This window comes from Trachurus japonicus, chromosome 7 (genome assembly GCF_045865225.1).
Source record: "Trachurus japonicus isolate A0001 chromosome 7, Traja_1.0".
Lineage (NCBI taxonomy): Eukaryota > Metazoa > Chordata > Actinopteri > Carangiformes > Carangidae > Trachurus > Trachurus japonicus.
This window is the reverse complement of record NC_140913.1, coordinates 22809426-22830952: the sequence shown is the minus strand read 5'-3', so window position 1 is coordinate 22830952 and position 21527 is coordinate 22809426. Positions and strand designations below refer to the sequence as shown.

Below are 21527 nucleotides of genomic sequence, written 5' to 3'. Positions count from 1 at the left end.
ATAACACCAATCCATGAATCCGTCCTCCTTCTCCCCTCCAACACAGAGAAACTGTAAAAACTAAATGTGGTGGAGGTGATGGACTTTCCTCTCGATACACAGTCGATCCTGTCTCTTCAGGCAGCTTTCTCCTCTCATTTCTGGCTGTCGATCCATCCATCCATCCGTCTGTGTGCAGGGCGCCGACAGACAGAGCACACATTTTGTTTGGTTTTATGTTGCTTTAATTTTGTCACTAAAACTTGGTCTGACCTAGTTCTGCTGAGTAAGCTCACTGGAGCGTTGGGAATGAAATGAACCCGTTGCCATCGAAAGCATACGCACACACACACACACGCACACACACACACACGCACACACACACACATACGCACACACACACACACTTTGAAAGAAGCACATAGACAGAGAGTGCAGTGGCACACACACTGTGAGCAGAGAATGGGCTGGAGGTGGAGAGCTGGGCATTTCTTTGTTTCAGAGATGTTTCAAAAATGTGAGAGGCCACAGTTATATTTGCTGGAGGGGAGGTATGTGTGTGTGTGTGTGTGTGTGTGTGTGTGTGTGTGTGTTTTGTATGTTTTTTTGAACGTTTGCGTGTTTGTGTCGCTGCGTATGCCTGCCTGAGTTTTTCTCACGAGACCGACTCCCCGGCCAAAAGAGCAGAACAGAGTCAGCAACAGCTCCTGACAGGCCCTGTCACAAAGAGATGGGAGCAGCATGGTTGTGTGTGTGTGTGTGTGTGTGTGTGTGTGTGTGTGTGTGTGTTTGCAGGGTTAGTGTGTTTACATTTGAACATAGGCTGTGTGTCTCATCACAAATATTCCTTTGCCCGCAAGCACACACAGCCAAATACACACAGTACTAGGGATGTCACGATTATACATTCTCTTGGTACGATTATTGTCAGAGAAATAATCACGGTACTACGATTATCACGATTATTATGCACTAATTAATTTCACAACACTATGAATGTGTAAAATCAAATATACACTGCAAAAACTCTAAATCTTTCCAAGAATATTTGTCTTATTTCTTGTCAAAATGTCTCATTTCTAGTCAAAACTAAACTCTTTCCACTTAAAATGAGACTCATCACCTAAAAATGAACTTGTTTTTAGATCATTTTCACTTGTTTCAAACAAATTTTCACTCGAGTTAAGTAGAAAAATCTGCCAGTGAAAACAAGTTTTTTGTGCTTGTAATAAGAAAGAAAAACTTGCTCCACTATCAGATTTTTCTACTTATTTCAAGTGAAAATCTGCTTGAAAGAAGTAAAACGTGTCTAAAAACAAGCTACTTTTAATGTGATGAGTTTTATTTTAAGTAGAATTAGATTTGTTTTGACTAGAAATGACATTTTGACTAGAAATAAGACAAATATTCTTGGTAAGATTTTGAGTTTTTGCAGTGTAGTCAAAATATAACTACATTACTCATTGTTTACACAAAATATTTCAAGTATCTATTAATATATGACCAATTCTTAATCCCCAGGGGAAGTGTTTGAAATATTCAGGTCATAAACTGTCATCTGTACCAAATGTTTACGTTTATTTTAATCATTTTTTGTTTTGTTTTGCTTTTTTTTTTTATTAAAAATGACACGCTAACATTTAAATTCCTACCAATTCAGTGTTACGTTAGTTAAATGGACCAGTATCTGAGCATTCACCTTTATTTTGGCTGCACATCTGCCAATACGGTTCCAACATCATCTTTTTTGGGAAGTGACGGTATTTAGGAATCTTTACGATTAAATAATTGTGGCGTTTAATACCGTGATTACACACACTCCACTGTTTTAATTGACACATTTTATGCTCCTCCATTATTTCTTTCAACATTGACAGACACAAAAACAGATATTTGTTCTAACTCCATCAATAAGGTGTCTGGTAATCACGGTAATTGCAATTTGTGCACTCACCACACACACACACACACACACACACACACACACACACAGACACACACACACACTTGTTTCAGTATCAAAATGTGTGTGTCTTCTTATGTCCGAGCTTGTTGGCTTTTGGGCATGCCTTTAAAGAGATCACATGCTTCATCGGCTAACTTGGTCACTGGAGACCCTCCCCCTCATACATACATACACACACACACACATACATACATGTTCATAGCCGAGCTCTGGCGCGGCGCTCATGTCGGCGTCATGAGGCGGACGGGGCAGCGCTAGATCGAGAGAGATGGGTCGAGCCGGAGAGATGAACGCAGTTAAAACATGGCTGACAGAGATCGACAAAGAAGTGAGGAAAAACGACAGAGCGAGAGGAGAAACACTGACAGGCCGATGGGTATCACAGCTTGACATAGCTACATCCATCTATAATTCATGACCTGGAAACACCGGGGACCACATACATTATACAGCTAAACCTTTATTAGCAAGAATCCATGATTAATTCAGAATAATTATACCACGCACACGGATGTGAAGCTAGATATAACACGTAGTCCCCCTTTAAGTTGTCTGGAGTGGAAGAACTCACAACATGCTCAGCTCTAGCTCTCTGTTATACTGACTTCCTGTGGCCAAAAAATATATGTGCAGCTGACGATGATGTCACTGTGCGGCATTAAAGAGAGAGACACGGAGAAGTTGGCACTACGCAGGAATTAGTCACACGTCCCGGACAACAAACACCTTTTTCATTACGCACTGAGAGATATGATGCAGTCTGTGTGTTTGTGTGTTTGTGTGACCTAGTCCAAGGGATGTCAATGTCAGAGATCTGGAGACACATAGATTGATAGAAATAATGTTTTTTTCAGTGGGTTTTGTTAACTTGATGAAAAAATAAGCAGACATGTGTGTAAAATATCAAATACCTGTAAAAAATGGTACAATCAGAAAGAGTTCTCACCATCCAGTCTGACTCATTCCATTTAAAAAGATGACAAAATACAGATGATTTGGGGATAATGGACGTTTGATCAGTTCTAACACAGATCATGCATAATGTGTGAGATGGTATGAGAGTAGCAGAGATGCTTAGCAACATGCTCCAAGTGTTGGAGAAACTAAGCTACATGTTTTAGCAACAGACAGACACGCGCACACAGAATGACAACAAGGCCTGTTGACTCAGACCCCTGCAGTTGTAGGCCAAACGTCAGCAGCACTGGGACTGAAATCTGGACTAACAGTCTAACAGGCCCCGGGGATGTGATTCTAGAGAGAGTTATCTTGCAGTAGCCAAGCTTGGACTACAATCAGTCTGTAGCCAAAATAAATAACTAACTCTGTCCTTGTGATAAATGCACATTAATCATAACTTCCTCAACTGTTTTCTCTCTTTTGTCTATAGTCTGAAATCGGCTTTGGGAAACTTGAGACCTACATCAAACTTGACAAACTTGGAGAGGTGAGCTCATCGATAATCTCCTCAAATACTCTTGTTTTCTTCATTTCACAGATAAATTCACATGTACTCTCTATCCCTCTATCCCTACAGGGAACCTATGCTACAGTGTTTAAGGGTCGAAGCAAGTTGACTGACAATTTAGTGGCTCTGAAAGAGATCCGCCTGGAGCACGAGGAGGGTGCACCCTGCACGGCGATCAGAGAAGGTACCGAACTGTTTAACAGGTTTAAATGATGTAATGTGACAGTAAACATGGCTCATGTCTTCACAGAACCGCACCGTCGGGGGGGCTTGTAAGATTTTGACAGTGTTTTTGGGGCCGAGAGTCGCTGCTACTCTGCAGCGGCTCGTACAGTAGCTCCCCGGACTACGACTTGTGTGATCATTCGTCACAATTTGTCTTTGCCTGACTGTCTCGTGTGTGTCTGTCTTCCAGTGTCTCTACTGAAAGACTTGAAGCACGCCAATATTGTCACTCTCCATGACATTATCCACACTGACAAGTGCCTGACGCTCGTGTTTGAGTACTTGGTGAGTGAGAGCACTGTGCATGTTTATTGTGCGTGTGTTTTCAAAGGACATATGAAGGCATGTCTAAATGCTTTATCATTTTATTTTTCTTCCTTCCTTTCTTTCTTTCTCTCTCATCAGGAAAAAGACCTGAAGCAGTACATGGATGACTGTGGGAGCATCATGAGTGTTCACAATGTCAAGGTAATTCAAAGTAATACAAATGCTAGTGGTGAAGAAAGGCTGTTGAATGTACTCCATTATAGCCTGATCCAAAACACTCTTCAGTTATCAGTTCTGTCTGGTTTTGATTCATATTTGACATTGGCAGCTTGGTTCCTTATCGATAAATCTGAAATCTCTAAATGAAGAGTTCATTTGCAAAAGCAGATAACTCTTATTCCTAGAATCTTCTTTTTTTTTTCTTTTTTTTTTTTTTTACATAAGGTGATATCAGTCAAACCAAAGTTGAGTGACTTTGAGATGTAACAAAGCAGACATATCTCAAAAAAATAAAGTTTTATTGAAAACAACACTATGCAAAGAATAATTACAAAGCCTCAGCTCATTTTTTTCAAAATGGCACTTATCTGCTTTTGCAAATGAACTCTTCAAATCTATTTTTCCTCTTTGACCACTGTGCTGTAATAATGCTGACATAAATAGTCTGGTTATTTTACTACCGTGAGTCTAATATTATGAAGCTTATATAATATGAGGTCATACTTTTCTCTTGTCTCCAGATCTTTCTGTTCCAGCTGTTACGAGGTCTGGCATACTGCCACAGAAGGAAAGTCCTCCACAGAGACTTAAAACCCCAGAACCTGCTCATCAATGAAAAAGGAGAGCTCAAACTGGCAGACTTCGGTAAATCAACGTTTTTACTTGAATCCCTATTATATCATATCCTTTATCCTATATCCATATTCCTTCACTAACAACTGCAGATTTCATAGCACACAAGTGTTGAAACTGTCTAAGCTGAATGGAATGTGCAGTTGAAAATCTGCCTGTTATCATTTTTCTCACATAAAACATGTATGGGATGAATTTGAAAGCCTCACTAGTGTCGACTAGAGGCCATGTTGCTGCTCAGATAAGTGACCAACTACCCAACACTGCCCTCTCTTGGTTAAAATTAAACATGACTATTATACGCACTAAAGTATTAGTGTTTTCTTGCTGTGTAAATTTCTAATTAATTCAGCGGTATATTCAAACTGAAACCATTTGCACATTTGAAACAATGTCCTATAAAACTCAGTTGTGAATGAAACATACAAATGAAACACACTCGTTATATGGTATTTCAGTCATGCAGCAAAATGCGGCAAAATTGTGTTATTAAGTCTCCCCCTTTTTTTATGTTTGAATTCAGGTTTGGCACGAGCCAAGTCTGTCCCTACAAAGACCTACTCAAATGAAGTGGTGACATTATGGTACCGACCTCCAGATGTGCTTCTAGGCTCCACCGAGTACTCTACCCCGATCGACATGTGGTGAGCAAAACACACCTCAACAGAAAATACACTGTTTTAATACTCTATACTAGTCTTTTTGTTACTTTTATCTGAATCCAAAATGATGTGAACTCCCGAACATAATCCCTTTTTTTTTTCTACCATCACTATGTCACTGTCAACATACTGTAGTTCACAGTTAACATGCAAAGATTAAACAATGAGTTGGCAGGATATTTGGGATGCAACTGAACTTTCCTCTGGACTGAGATTAAAGGGATAGTGGCATTTTTTTTAAAGTGGGGTTGTATGATCTACAAATAGCCCCTAAGTACTTTAATTGCAGTAGAAGACTCTCTGCACTCCTCCCGTTAGCAACGCCAGCCCATAATAGCCCTGCCCAGAGATTTACAACATACTTTGTTGTGAACGGACCCAAAGAAACGGCCTATTTTCACGGCCTAAAAGAGGTTTTACCTGAAAAAAAAAAACACAGTTCCATTGTTCACTATAATACAATTTTTTCCAGCCCTTCAAAGTGCAGGAAAAACACAGTTTTTATTTGGACCTAACCAACTGCTGATCGGCGGGCGCTAACCCTGGGCGGAGGGATACGTGAGTTGGTTAGGTCCAAATAAAAACTGTGTTTTTCCTGCACTTTGAGGGGCTGGAAAAAATTATATTATAGTGAACAATGGAACTGTGTATTTTTTTTTCACGTAAAACCTCTTTTAGGCCGCGAAAATAGGCCGTTTCTTTGGGTCTGTTCACAACACTGTATGTTGTAAATCTCTGGGCAGGGCTATTATGGGCTGGCGTTGCTAACGGGAGGAGTGTAGAGAGTCTGCTACTGCAATTAAAGTACTTAGGGGCTATTTGGAGATCATACAACCCCACTTTTAAAAAAATGATACTATCCCTTTAAGAAATGTTTTACACAGTTTTCACAACACATTTTTTCAGTCCTTATACATTTATGATTTGAACACTGTCGAGCTATACAGGATAGTCCAGTTTTTAGGTCATGTACCATTGCACCTTCTCTGTCCCTGTGTCCAGGGGTGTGGGCTGTATCTTCTATGAGATGATCACAGGCAGACCTCTGTTCCCTGGATCGACTGTTGAGGACGAGCTTCACCTCATATTCCGCATCCTCGGTAAGACGGCGCCAGTGGAACGTACCGTAGATGAGCTTGTGCAACGTTCATGTTTTTATGTTTGTGCGTGTGTGTATGTTTCCATGAGCACACATACATACTACATCAGCTGATCCCTCTTTCTCCTCAACAGGTACACCCACAGAAGAAACCTGGCCCGGTATCACCACGAGTGAAGAGTTTAAGACCTACAACTTCCCCCGATACCACGCCGAACCCCTCGTCAACCACGCACCCAGGTGTGTAGACTGGATCAGTTGTAGACTGGGATGTTCCATTAGATGTAATAAGAGAAGATGCAGGATTGGTTACCAGGAAATGCATTTAATCAGGGACTGCAGTCAAGTATTTCCACCTCTTGTGAGATGGCAGCAACACCGCTACACTTCACTGACACTCTTCAAACAAATTTTCACTTGAAATAAGTCGAAAAATCTGTGAAAGCAAGTTTTGTGCTTGTAATAAGAAAGAAAAACTTGCTCCACTGTCAGATTTTTCTACTTATTTCAAGTGAAAATCTGCTTGAAAGAAGTAAAAAGTGTCTAAAAACAAGCTGCTTTTTAATGTGATGAGTTTTATTTTAAGTAGAATTAGATTTGTTTTTACTAGAAATAACATTTTGACTAGAAATAAGACAAATATTCTTGGTAAGATTTTGAGTTTTTGCAGTGTAGTCAAAATATAACTACATTACTCATTGTTTACACAAAATATTTCAAGTAGCTATTAATATAGGACCAATTATTAATCCCCAGGGGAAGTGTTTGAAATATTCAGGTCATAAACTGTCATCTGTACCAAATGTTTACGTTTATTTTAATCATTTTTTGTTTTGTTTTGCTTTTTTTTAAATTATTACTTTGATCCTTACTTCAATCAGACACCTGGATCAGAGTGAATTAGAAATAACATACAGTCGCTCACGGGAGCAGTCTTGTTGAGGGGTGTGTGTGTGTGTGTGTGTGGGTGCGTGTGTGCATGCATGACTGTGTGTCTGAGGCCACCTTATCTATATATATGAGATTTATAGTATTTCTATGTCATTATTTCCTCATTAAAAGGATAATGGGGAAATAGTCGTCAAGCTCCCATAGACTTCCATTATAATAAATTATAATGGGAGTCTATGGGAGCTTTTCTTTTAATCTGACATTACCAAAAAACTAAAAATTCCCCCAAATCATTATTGTTTCTAATCAATGACATGTCCAAGCCTGAAATAATCCCCACCCAACAAATCCAGTTTGCATTCAGTATTTTGAAAATAGCCCCCTTTTTGTGTGCGTTTTTTGCGATTTTTTTTCCCAGTAACCTATACACTGGATTTTAAGGGGTTAAAAGTCTGAAATTAATTGAATATTTGGTATGGATCAACAGAGGAGAAGTAGACTAGAAGATCTATGCAAAAAAATCTGGAAAAAAATATGAAGGTATACTATTTTTATAGCGTTTTCTCCGAGGCCATTTTTGGCCTCATGTGGTAAGAGTGTGCGTAAAAAGTGGAAAATGGGATTGCAAAAAAAATAAAAATCCATTCAAATCAAGTGTGTTACTAATCAATGACATGTCCAAGACTGGTAAAATCCCCACCCAACATATCCAGTTTGCATTCAGTATTTTGAAAATACCCCCCTTTTTGTGTGCGTTTTTAGCAATTTTTTTTCGTAGGACCCTATATACTGGCATTTAAGGGGTTAAAAGTCTGAAATTAATTGAATAATTGGTATGGATCAATAGAGGAGAAGTAGACTAGAAGATCTATGCAAAAAAAACTGGAAAAAAATATTAAGGTATACTATTTTTATAGCGTTTTCTCCAAGGCCATTTTTGGCCTCATGTGGTAAGAGTGTGCGTAAAAAGTGGAAAATGGGATTGCAAAAAAAATAAAAATCCATTCAAATCAAGTGTGTTACTAATCAATGACATGTCCAAGACTGGTAAAATCCCCACCCAACATATCCAGTTTGCATTCAGTATTTTGAAAATATCCCCCTTTTTGTGTGCGTTTTTAGCAATTTTTTTTCGTAGGACCCTATATACTGGCATTTAAGGGGTTAAATGTCTGAAATTAATTGAATAATTGGTATGGATCAATAGAGGAGAAGTAGACTAGAAGATCTATGCAAAAAAAAACTGGAAAAAAATATTAAGGTATACTATTTTTATAGCGTTTTCTCCGAGACCATTTTTGGTCTCAGTTGGTAAGAGTGTGCGCAAGTGAGGATCAGGCATAAGGGTTAATTAAAAATGACACGCTAACATTTAAATTCCTACCAATTCAATGTTACGTTAGGTAAATGCACCAGTATCTGAGCATTTACCTTTATTTTGGCTGCACATCTGCCGATACGGTTCCAACATAATCTTTTTTGGGAAGTGACGGTATTTAGGAATCTTTACGATTAAATAATTGTGGCGTTTAATACCGCGATTAATTGTGAAAACAAGTAATCGTGACATCCCTACACAGTACATTTCACAGTACACTCCATTCTTCCTCTACATCACTTTCTCTTTTGCTTTCTGTCACACAGGATAGACAACGATGGCCATGACTTGCTCTCAATGCTTCTACAGGTAAAAGAACATTGCCGTATGCAGATGTTTTATTTTAAGAAATTTAGATTTAATTTTGTGAAAAGGCTAACTACTCTGTCTCTATTCCCCCCCCCTCTGTGTCTCTAGTTTGAGGCTAAGAAGCGCGTATCGGCTGAGGATGCTCTCAGACATTCATATTTTAGAAGTCTTGGAGAGCAGCTTCAAACACTGGCAGACAGTGAGTACATACAATCCCTTTTCTTGGACAGTGACACTGATCAAACATATTTGTCTCACCAACCCTCCGTTTCTATTTTAGCTGCATCCATCTTCTCCGTAAAAGGCATTCAGCTCCAGAAAGATCCAGGAAAGAGATCCTCAGTCTACCCGGAGTCAAGTAAGTCCTCCTAGATAAAAAAAAAAAAGAAGAATAAAGGGGAAAAAAGCAGGGAATGAGGAATTCCCAGTGGGAATATGATAGAGAATAGGTCCTGCTCCCTGTCCTCTTCCTCTTCTCTCGTTTTTTCTCTCTGTCTTTGCTTTATGTTGTCTCTCATGCCACTGTGTGGTCATACGTACATGTCACACAGTTTCTCAGTCTCTCACCAGGTTCATATCTCCACTACATACAAATCCTGAACACAACAGCTACTGCAACACACTTTATAAAGATAAGGAACCTTGACAAAAATGTTTCTGGCTGGTGATGCATTTAATTCCAAATATAGCTGCTTCTCGGCCAGGATGTGATATTATTAGCCATGTTGCAGTGTCAGCCAGTCCAGAACAGCTTTGGTCCAGACTAATACAAAGATTGCCATTAAATTTGACCCAGGTATTCAGTGCTGCCCAGACAGAATCCCCTCTAGCACCTCTATTCCTCTCATTTCCTCTAGCGCCTTCATGGTGTTGACTCTTCAGTGAAATATCTTGACAAGCAGGTGATAAATTGCTACAAAATCTGGGGCAGACACTCGTGTCCCAGTTGTAATACCGGTAACTTAGTTGATCCCTTAACTTTTTATCTCCTGCTCTGTGCAGTTCCAACTTTTCATTTGTCCAATTCTTTGGTTTGTGATCAACAACCTGAAACAGTAATTACACTGATGTTCATAAGCCAAAGCTAAAACGTTGTAATAAGATGATGGAGCCACTAGACAGCAGCAGCCATGCTAGCATTAGCATTTAGCTAAATGAAACCTGCTAGCATGGCAATAGACTGTAGTCTTGTGGTTGTTTTAATAGCAACAGATTATACTGGACTCTCATAGACTTACTATGTCTTCACAAAGGCAGAGAGTAGCCTACATCATCATCCTGCCTGACCCTTACACCACATTACTGGGAAAGACAAAGTAAAGTACAAAAAGCTAAAGGTTTACAAAAAGTCAATATTGCTGTATGTACTGTCATATTACAAGTAAATTATGCAATTCTGGTTTGGTAATTTATAAATGTAACTACAGGATGTGGAAAGATGCTAATTTACTTTAAAGACTTAACAATAGACAGAAACCCCATCAGAACAGAACAAGCTAAGCACCAAAGCCAAACACTGAGTTAGCATCCAGTGCCAGTGTAGCCGACACACTGTTCATTAACTGTGCATGCCTGATGTGCCTTATTGACATTTGCTTAGATTTACTTTAGTGTTTCTGTGTTTATCACAGTCTGAGTCTGTGTGTGTGTCTCTCTCTTCCTGCTTCCACTGCCTCTTTGTCCTGTTCTGATGACCTGTCCCTTCTCTTTCTTGGTACCCACGCTCTCCTCTTCCGCAATGTTCATCTTTTCCTTAATCCTCTCTATCTCCCTTGTGTACCCAACTCCCAACTCCTCCGTAACACCTCGATATTCCCGACCTCCCGACCTCCCCACCTTCTCCCCCTTAAACCCTAAAAAGCGATGGCCCATAAGCTAGGCTCCGCACCCTCGCAGTACTTCCAGAGAGATGCAGCCAATCCCAGGGCTCAGAGTCACAATCTCTCCTCCACTTCCACTGGCTGAGTGGCCCCTACCGTTCTGGTAAATACGGTCTCTTTCATTCTGTCTGTCCTCTGTTCAGTTCCTCTTCTCCTGTTTTTCTGTTTGGCTGTTACCTGGCCTCTTTTTTTTCTCGTTCTGTCCATCTGCACCCTGTCTTTTGTTGAATTGGACTCGATGCTGTTGCATTTCTCTTCCCTCCTTGCATCCCCTGAACCAAAACAACATATTTTTTTCACACCTTGTAAAGTTCATGCCCTTTTCTCTTTTTGTTAATTCCTCTTCCTCTCCCCATTCTTGCCCCATCTAGTCTTCCCTCACATTTCAAGGCCTGCACCCACAGGCATCATCTCAGCTTTCACTTACCTAATCCTCTTTCTCTCAGAGTGAGTCACTCCCAGTGTTTTATTTCAGGGATGAAAGGAGAAACATTATATTCATAATGGAAAAGAATGTGATCCAAGAATGGGGAGTCATGTGATTCTTTTCATTTGCAGTCCTCTTTAGGTTTCTCCAGCGAGAGATGTAGCCTTTTTGTGAAGTCTGTAAGTGAGGGTTTGGTTTAGTGTGTGTTTGCTTGGTTGTGTGTTATTATCGGCATGGATAAGGATGTTTGTTTTACACCGGTGTGTGACAGGTAACTGGTAAGTATCATTCAGCTTCAGCAGCAGACAGACTGTTCACACGGTATCACAGGATATAAGCTTTGTTATGAATTTGTTTTCCTGGGTGTGATTATAGTAATGATACTGCAGCGACACTATATGGTCAAAAAGTACCTCTCCATACACTTGTGTACTTTTGTCTCTGAGTTTTTAGATAACACTGTGCATCCAAATTAGTTTGTGGCATCAGTTTAGAATAATACCCCCTTGCACACAGGATATTCTTTTAGGGGCAGTTCTTTTTTTTTAGATAGCTGAACACTAGAGAGACAACAGGAAATGATCGGTGGAGAGGAAGGTGTGGCATACAGTTTTCCCCCTCATTATCTGGATTATTTTCTTTTGTATTCAGTGAAATATTTAGTCATGAGTCCCTGCATGTTATAAACCAACATGACAATCTACATGGTTCAGCCGATTTAGCCTTATTTAGGTCTATGAAATACCCACCATGTGTACGTTTGTTTTTGTAGAATGTAAAGCTTCCCCATATTGCAAAAAACCTCCAGATTATCAGCAACAATACTGATCACAGTTTTCTGTAATAGCGGGTTTCAGCTCTCTGTGCTTTTGGCCGTATAGTGTACAGTTAGTGCTGCCGGCATGGAGTGAAATTTTCAGGTTTGTGTGTGCGTGTGTGTGTGTACTCTATTTATGTATGTGTGGCCAAATCACATCTAAACCTTAATTCACATCGCAATCTCTCTCTCTTTCTGTCTTTCTGTCTCTCTTTCTGTCTCTCTCTGTGTCTCTCTGTGTCTCTCTCTCAGCCCAGGGGAAGAGCAGGAGGCAGAGTGTGTTGTTTTAGTGCAGGCGGGGACGCTGAGGTGAGGAGGACAGTGACAGATGGAGCTGTCCTGTCAGACATACATTCACTGACCCTGCCACACACAAACTGAAGGAGCGACACACACACACACACACACACACACACACACACCCTGCCATATAGACACACTCATACACACATTGAAGAAAAAGAAAACACAGACACACACATAGCAAAATGACAACAAAAACACACAGAACTAAGGCTGAAGAATACATACTTGATTTAAAAAAAAAAAAGAAAGAAAAAAAGAAGACTCAGTTGAACCTTAAAGACAGAAGATTTCAAAATGAGAGAGAAGAAGTGTGTGATGCTGGAAGAAAAGTGGGAGAGTGCAAGATTCTCCCTTCTGCTGCTACTGCTGCTGCCCAGAAGAGGGCAGCGTTTAGGACACGGGCTGACTTCAGGATTTTGAACAGAACTTGCTGCATCAGTGAGCTGTGAGGAGGAAGAAAGGAATGAAGATGGAGACGATTCAAAGGCAAAGAAAGAAAGAGAGAGAGAGGAGCCCTGTCGCTCTCTATTCTGATTTTCGTTTTTTGTTCTGGACTTTTGTTGTACATAAAGAGACTCAGCTGTAGAACTCTGTTTTTTTTTTTCTCTTTTCTTTTCATAACACGCATCAGCCTGAATCCAAACTCTGAATTTTGCACCTCAGCCCGAGACACCCGGCCTAACCTCTTGACCCTTTACGACATGATCTTTAAAGGACCGGTGTGTAGGTTTTAGTGGCGCATCGCAAACCAACTGAATATCCCTTTCCAGGCATGTAGGAAAACCTGCAGTGGCCTTCAGGTAGTGTAAAAAAAACAAAAAACATAGGAGCTCCAGTGTTTTGTTTGTCCATACTGGGCTTCTGTAGAAACATGGCAGTAAGGCTACAACACTGCAGGCCCTGTGGAGGACGAGCCAACTCTGTGGAATAGTATATTGCATTCCTGCCAAAAGATCCCTCTAAATCTTACACACTGGTCCTTTAAATGGAAAACACACACACACACACACATACACACATGTATACACTCACACTTGAAAGTTAAGAGTGTGTGTGTAGATCATTGGAGTTTACAGAGATGAACCTTAGCACCTTATTGTCCTGTTGAGGTCAGGGTGGTGGTCATTACAGTACGTTACCTCATCGGTCACTCGAGCAGAGCAGGATGTATAGTAGCTACACACTAGATATTAAAGTGCAGAAGACCAAAAAAATATATAAACAACAACTCACTACCCATAGGAAAATGGACAGATGTATTGGAAAACACTTACAATTAAAGGCACTCTGCATTTCACAGACGGTAGTAGACAATAATAATGACTTGTCTCACACTCACATGCTGTAAAGAAAAGAACACTACGCTGCAAGACGCTCCTGTTTCACTACACAAGAAGGACAACGTAGAAGGAGAGAGAGGTAAAGGGAAGTGTACAAATCCTCACCTGCTTCTTCTTAGACACCCCCCCTTCCTCTTTTTGCCTTCACTCAGAAGTCGTCTTGATTTGTTGTGTGCTGTATTAGGTGTTGATGTTGATAATCTCTTTGCACCTGACTTTACCTCTTTAGATCATGAGTAGACGAATCAACTACCCCACTACCCCTCCCTCTCCCCTGCCCAACTCCATGTGCATTTATTTTTACTCTTTTTTTTTTTTTGTTCTTTTTTCTTTTTTTTAATCTGTATATATGATCGTACTTTTTACTTGTCAGAAGCAATGATAATTCCAGGATGCTGTTCTCAGTCTTTACTGTGTTCCCACTGGAACAGTTGGCGACTGCCTGGGGACGTGTTGCACATTCCTTGAGCTCAGGACTTAATGCTAGTTGTGTGGTTTTGTGGATGCTGTGAGGTACAGCCGGTCTTGTTTGTCTCCCCCAGTGGAGCGAGAGTATGTCGAACGTGGCTTGAAAAACCCTTTGCAAACTGTATGTGAAGAAGAAGAAGAAGAATCATTTCCTAGCATCAACCTGTTCGTCCTCTGTGTTGTTCATTCTCTGTTAGTTTGACCATGACGTTGCTGTTCAGAGACTAACCTTAACTCATGTCTTTTCTCGTGATCTCTTCAAGCATGCTTCTGTACTAAACTCACAGAGTTTTCAGTTGGTATGTAAAATAGCTGCTGCTGGAAAAAGGAGTACCTCCAGTTGGTTTAGATTAAGCATGGGACATGATCGTATTACATGATTTCTTTCACACCAAACACCACGTTAACCTGAGTCTGGAGACTGGACCTTTAAAGCAACACTATGTAGGATTTGTGGCACTCGTTCTCTGGTTGAGAAGAGCAACTGTCTGTCTGTCTTTGCCGGAGAACCACAGAGCCTACATGAATTTGTTGCCGGTACCGATGCTGGTGCCGTCGCCACTGTCATTACCGGTGCTGGTGCGGAGCTACGGTGTCCCAGGACCATGATGTTCCTACCCGCACAGTAAAGTTACATAGTGCAGTTTCAGCCACTGTGATCCTGCTCAGCCTGCAGCGGCAGCACCAATCATCCTATTAACCATTTTTCTATCACTACAATGAGTTTAGAAACATTATTTTAAGTTAAAAAAAACTACATAGTGTTGCTTTAAATAAAGACGACATCGAAGACAACACACTATTCAGCAACAACGTGATGTGCTGCCGGCATTGGGACCAGATAGTTTGTACAACAAATCTGACTCAACCTCATGATATAGTATATATATATAGTACAGTAAAAACTGTTCTGAGTATTCAGCAGGACTCAACACACTCAGACACACTGTTGTTTCATGCTGTAAGTGTTACAGGCTGCCAGAAACAACAGGACCAAAGTCTGTTCTTTAAGCAACAGGTGTTCAAGCACACAACAGTTTGACACCGTTCAGCTGACATGTCAACATGTCAACATGTCAACATGTACTGTATCTATGAGATGGCTTAGACGGTGTAGATTTCAGTCTCCTACTCCTCAGGCACCGACCTCGGGTCACTTCTGCAGAAGGCGAAGTGATCCCTCATCTGTGCCTGTCAGAAGGACTACTACTTATTTACCCAGAGTGTGACAGTATGTAGCATGTACATAGACGATCCCTCACTCTGTATATACAAAAGTGTACAGGTTTGATACAGCTATTCACATTCTGGCTTTTTTTTCTTCTTCGTTTTTTGCTTTTCTTTAATGAAAGTCATAGCAATATTTCTGTAATCAATAAAAAAGCCAAGGTAATAGGATGAGTATGATTTCATTTGTGTTTATTTAGAGAGGGGAAATGACTGTGAATGATCAAACTGTGAGACTGATGACAGGTTTATTTTGTTTTTTTTGCTGATTTAACATGCTGGATCCAAAAGGCTGGAGTGAAGTATCGTGTTGCAAAGGAGTATAACACACTGATCATTTTGATTTTTATCAATGAAAGCCATAAAGATCATATAAAGGTGACAAAAGTCCGACTGTGTGTGATGGGTTTGTACCATGCTTGAGCACAGACCTTAAAAAGCAAAGGGGATGTATACACCTAATAAAAAATAAAAATCATGTAAGTACTTTTTTTTCTTGTCATGAAGCCTTTGAAAATGTATCACCATGTGTGACATATTATAACATAGGGACAGAAGAAATGTTTATTTATACAAAAAGCACATTCGAAGAGCATCAAACTTGAATTTAGGAAATTCATCAGCAATTACAGATTTTTTTTTTTTTTTTGCCTCAGCTGTGTGTAAGCCTCTTAACCCAAGTAATCCAGCCACTGACTAAAGTTCCCAAGGAATTAGGATTAGTTTGCTTCCTTCATGTTGATGTTTTTAAAGTGTCCATCAACAGAACAAATATGTTGATGTGCATCATTAATTTTAGAAAAGTGTAAGTGGTTTCTTGAGTTTGTAATTAACATAACAAAGAGCTGTCTGTATAAATCTTCAATCTTGACAAACTGTGAATGTGACACATACTCCTCAGAATGATTCATTCATTATTCATGACAGTGAACAAGACCAAGAGAGGGGCTGTGTTTATTCTTCATAAAGACACACAAAGCTCTGACAATTTCAAAATGACAAGTCTGAGCACATGTCATTGCATGTGACGATGGCTTCACTCTTTTATAGCTGCTTCATTTTTGTAACTGGACCTTAGAGAATGTGTAACATCCATCATTCATGGCGTCGATACAGTTTTGTAATGCGTAGATGTCCTTGTAGTTCAGTGCAAAGGGGATCCGTTAATGGCTGAAGGTAGTTCAGAAGATGTGCTGCCATGGAAGAAAGACTGTTGGTGTTCATTAACACTTTTATTCTTTTAAAGACTGTCTGGGTGAGACTTTTGGGCCCTTGCTGAGAGTGACAATAGTGCTCTCACCCTCAGACACCTGTGTGTCTGAGGCCCACGGGTTCCATCCACACAGGACGAATGGAACAGCGTATCCTCGAAACTGGAAGCAAACACATACAGCATGGTCAATACAGGGAAATGAAAGTGTTTAATTACATATATACATCCTTTTTCTCTCTCTTTGTATTTGTGATTATAGATGTGCATGATGAAGAAGTACCTGTCTGTTCATGAAAACATATATGATGGGGTTGTAGAGAGTGCTGCTTTTAGCCAAATAAACAGGTATAGTGGCGATAACAGGGTCAATATATAGACTGGGGTCTATGACGACAGCCAAGGCCATGGCAGCATATGGCAGCCAGGTGACGAGGAAGGCCAACACCATCACCACCACCATACGTGCCACCTGCGCCTCCACGCGGCTCGTGCTGCCAGCTTCAGACACCTGCAGCTTGGTTACCTATGACATCAAGGTACAGGCAAGGACGTTGTATTATGATATCAATACAGTCAACAAAAAGATATTGTAGGGGAGAGTGGGGTAAGTTGAGCCACTTTTTGTATTCAGGATCACTACATCAAGACAATTATAGTTTTGTTGCTAACTAACACATCTGCATATATTTCAGGATGTTTTGCATCCCTACAAATTAACAGAATGAGTGTAAATATAACTGTTTTTAAAATATAGCATGTTCAAAAAAAGTGGTCTTGTGACTCAACTTACCCCATTAGGAGTGGGGTAAATTGATCAACCCCCCCTTCTTTCCTTCCACCCATCTCCTACCTCCCCCTTTACTTAATATTTCATCTGTCCAGGTTACAGGTGAACACAAACTGCAGGGACTTCCTGCTGAGCCACCAACTCACTGAGATTTGGGGAGTTTTGCGATTACGTGGCATCTTGGGAAGAATCCCAGATGTTTTTCTTTGAAAGTAAAGTTTGGCCTCACTATAAACAACTTTTCCTGTTTACAGGAACATACTTACTGTAATCACAAACATACAGAATCTTGATTGAATCATTTGGACATATACAGCCAAAATACATTCACTAAATGTATAGGATAGGTGGCTCAACTTACCCCACAGCTACCTTAGCTTGGGTTTATTGCCCCCACAGCTAAAATGGTGCACTTTCATGCTAGGTTTACTACCTCATGTTGTAGCTCATAGATACCACAACCCATGTATAAAACAAATTTGCAATCATCTCTTTTGGTCTAAACACAATTCTCATGAAACTTATGATCGACGAAATTCACTCTCGAGAGTGAAAAATGATTTTTGGGTCATAAATGTTAAACCACTTTACTCACGTGGTTCTAATCTTCACAGACTCCATGAAATGATGCCTCCCTCCCTAATATTTGGTCACATGCTAACTTTTTCCTATAGTTTCCTAGAAACAAGGGGTGGGTCAACTTACCCACTGGCTCATCTTACCCCACTCTCCCCTATGTGTGAATTGCTCACCTGACGAAGGGTCCACAAGAGCTGCAGGTAGGACACCATGATGATGGAGAAAGGCACGGCAAAGCAAACACTGAAGTAAATGATGATGTAGGACATGTTCCCAGCATCCCGGCTGGACCAGTTGGGGGCACATGAAGTTTTTACTCCCTCAAGCTCGTAACTGCCCCATCCGAACAGAGGTGGGGTGTTCCACAAGAACGACCACAGCCAGGACAGCACCACTCCAGCCACGGCATGTCTGAGGGCAACAGGGTCGGTGTGTGATTCACTCTGGAGGAACAAGCTCTGTAGCTTCTGTGTGTGATGCATTCAAGCGATGTCCTATTCCTACCTGGTCTGGAAGAGGACAGCCCCCATGGGATAACACACCACTATGTAACGCTCAACAGCAATAACTGCTATTGTACAGAGACTTGCTATACCTGCAAGAAGAAATGGATTTTTGTAAAAACAAATAAATAATAATTTAGTGGCAGAACATAAGTACACAGAGTAGACACGGTCGCGCACATCCAGTTCAAAAGGTGCTGGCCTTAAAATTGTAGACAGGAAAGGCAAGAAAAGGAGACCGCACACATCAGCTCCCTTATGTGCAGATTTATTAGCACATTGCTCTTCATCAGACTAACTCATACACATCAGACGCCCCATTTTTAAACCTGCCCCTGAGGGTCACATGATGAGTCACGTGGTAAAGGGAATACATCTTGTGCAAAACACAAACATACAAAAATCAGTCAAAACTCCATCATAATTTAAATAGATCAACACCCATCAGGCCGACTGGCCGTCATACAGATCTAATACATTAGAGGATGTAAAAAAAAAAGAATGTAAAAAATGTGATAACCTTGTTTTAGACTTTGAAAATTAGCCATCCTATTACTGGAGGCGCCTCTAATGTATTAGTTCTGTATGACGGCCAGTCGGCCTGATGGGTGTTGATCTATTTAAATTATGATGGAGTTTTGACTGATTTTTGTATGTTTGTGTTTTGCACAAGATGTGTTCCCTTTACCATGTGACTCATCATGTGACCCTCAGGGGCAGGTTTAAAAACGGGGCGTCTGATGTGTATGAGTTAGTCTGATGAAGAGCAATGAGCTCGAAACGTTACTAGTGATGTGCTAATAAATCTGCACATAAGGGAGCTGATGTGTGCGGTCTCCTTTTCTTGCCTTTCCGGAACATAAGTACACTCAATCATGCTACTGAGTAGGCCTACAATATTATTATTTTTTGGTCCATTTTATGCCATTTTAACACTTCTACTGCACTTAGATTTAGTGGGAAATATTGTTCTTTTTCTTCACTGCCTCAATTCGTACTGTACTTTGATGAAGATTTTCAAATGGCTTGATTTAAAAAACTGTTTGAGGTCTTAGACAAGAATTACTACCAATTAATCCAGTTGCAGTATACATCCAATTCAAGGAAATTGAGTCAAATTCATCTAATTTTGTTAAATTAAATTGGCCATGAAAGCAGGTGCTAAGGTTAAATGCTGCTAATAGTTTAGCCTTTTATGAACCACGGGCAAAGGTTCATAGCTACAGCTGTGTTGTTGTGTTGCATGCATTATGAAGCACATGCATCAGCCCAACACTGCAAAAACTCAAAATCTTTCCAAGAATATTTGTCTTATTTCTTGTCAAAATGTCTCATTTCTAGTCAAAACTAATCTCTTTCCACTTAAAATAAGACTCATCACCTAAAAATGAACTTGTTTTTAGATCATTTTCACTTGTTTCAAACTAATTTTCAATTGAAATAAGTAGAAAAATCTGCCAGTGAAAGCAAGTTTTTTTGTGCTTGTAATAAGAAAGAAAAACTTGCTCCACTGTCAGATTTTTATACTCATTTAAAGTGGAAAATCTGCTTGAAAAAAGTTTTTAAAAAAAGTGTCTAAAAACAAGCTACTTTTTAAATGTGATGAGTCTTATTTTAAGTAGAATTAGATTTATTTTGACTAGAAATGACATTTTGACTAGAAATAAGACAAATATTCTTGGTAAGATTTTGAATTTTTGCAGTGAAGAAAGGAGATCTGCAGGCCTGAAAATAATGAAATGAAAAATAAATATAATTGTCTAAATTAATAAAATAGCATTAAAAGAATGTGTTAAATCTATGATGTGCACCATTTGACATTATGCTTGTGAATGCAGTATCTTTAGTGTTACTTTACTAATAATAATGCATCAATACATAGTGCATTATACAGTACTAAGCAAAGGATTTACAGACCTGCTTCTTCCACCACTTCTACCACTGTGCAAGTTGAATCATATATCAAGTTGTAGGCTATGTAAAACTTTAACATGCAAACTACCAATGCAGATTAGCTCCGAATTTGCTCACCAAAGAAGGCAACAGCAAAACCCTCCAGCACGCAGCCCACACGTCCCAGGCTGAAGTGTCCCATGGCACTGGTCACTGTGGTGGGCACACCTCCAAACAGAGCACAGCCCAGGTCACATATGGCCAGGTTCACCAGGGCATAGCTGAGTGGCTGCCTCAGCTGCCTGTGCCTCACCGTGACCACAATCACCAGGAGATTGAGGACGACCCCCCCTGCAGAAAACACACCCATGATAACGGCCAGTATAGTGTAGCCGGTCTGTGAGAGCAGCTCTGTGTTGTTGGCTGAGCTGTGAGACGATGAGGAGTTTCTTTGGAGGGCGGCGGTCTCCATTTTGCTCAGTTGATTGCAGCAGCGTGGATCCTACACAGATGCCACAAACTACCTCCCCGGAAGAAAAACTGTGTCAGAAGTCCATCAGCAGTTCAAAACAAATCCACCTCAAGCTCAAATGTCCACAGGGAAGAACAACTGCTTCACAAAATTGTTCAAAACCAGAGCCAAAGGTAAAATGGGCAGGTGCTTCTCTACAGGTTCTGCCTATTTGCTCTGCTGGTGCTAAAAGAGAAGATGGAGACTGAGCTCTCTTAATAAGCCAAGTGAAAGGGGAGAGACTGTGGATCATGACATTTAATTCTTGGAAACCAAATCCAAAGATCCGGATTTTGAAGACAATAATTCTGTCTAATCTGACACTGCACTTTCCATGATTGCTCAGTTTAAAGCTGCCACTGAGTAATGAGGCATGGGCATGAGGCATTCATTAACACAACTAATGCAGTGCAACACTGTCAACTTTCACCCACAGAGCACTTCTCAATTACAAACTGAAAACAATATATCGATCTGATA

General features: G+C 40.3%; 2 protein-coding genes across 7 annotated transcripts in view; one reads left to right on the top strand and one right to left on the bottom strand.

The window, feature by feature from the left end:
- Positions 1-14745, top strand: part of LOC146984766 (cyclin-dependent kinase 17-like) — a 48423-nt gene extending 33678 nt beyond the window's left edge. For 2 of the 6 annotated variants that reach the window (XM_085782181.1, XM_085782180.1), the window contains 13 exons: positions 3336-3392; positions 3483-3597; positions 3829-3923; positions 4044-4106; positions 4646-4769; positions 5281-5401; positions 6422-6519; positions 6653-6758; positions 9054-9096; positions 9205-9295; positions 9377-9454; positions 10958-11079; positions 12473-14745. In XM_085782181.1, the coding sequence (XP_085638307.1) occupies positions 3336-3392; positions 3483-3597; positions 3829-3923; positions 4044-4106; positions 4646-4769; positions 5281-5401; positions 6422-6519; positions 6653-6758; positions 9054-9096; positions 9205-9295; positions 9377-9454; positions 10958-11061 (1095 nt within the window). In that variant the 3' untranslated portion in view covers positions 11062-11079; positions 12473-14745. Of the gene's footprint in view, positions 1-3335; positions 3393-3482; positions 3598-3828; positions 3924-4043; positions 4107-4645; positions 4770-5280; positions 5402-6421; positions 6520-6652; positions 6759-9053; positions 9097-9204; positions 9296-9376; positions 9455-10957; positions 11080-11534; positions 11583-12472 lie in introns of all 6 variants that reach the window. The other 4 variants (XR_015036170.1, XR_015036171.1, XM_085782182.1 and 1 more) reach the window with 4 other exon arrangements.
- Positions 14746-16263: 1518 nt separating this feature from the next.
- LOC146984765 (parapinopsin-like) lies at positions 16264-21008 on the bottom strand. Its single transcript, XM_085783125.1, has 5 exons — positions 20675-21008; positions 18645-18735; positions 18314-18551; positions 17055-17297; positions 16264-16934 (listed from the first exon to the last, which is right to left on the bottom strand). The coding sequence occupies exons 1-5, from the start codon at positions 21006-21008 to the stop codon at positions 16794-16796; spliced, it is 1047 nt and encodes a 348-aa protein (XP_085639251.1). The 3' UTR covers positions 16264-16793.
- Between the last annotated feature and the right edge of the window lie 519 nt (positions 21009-21527).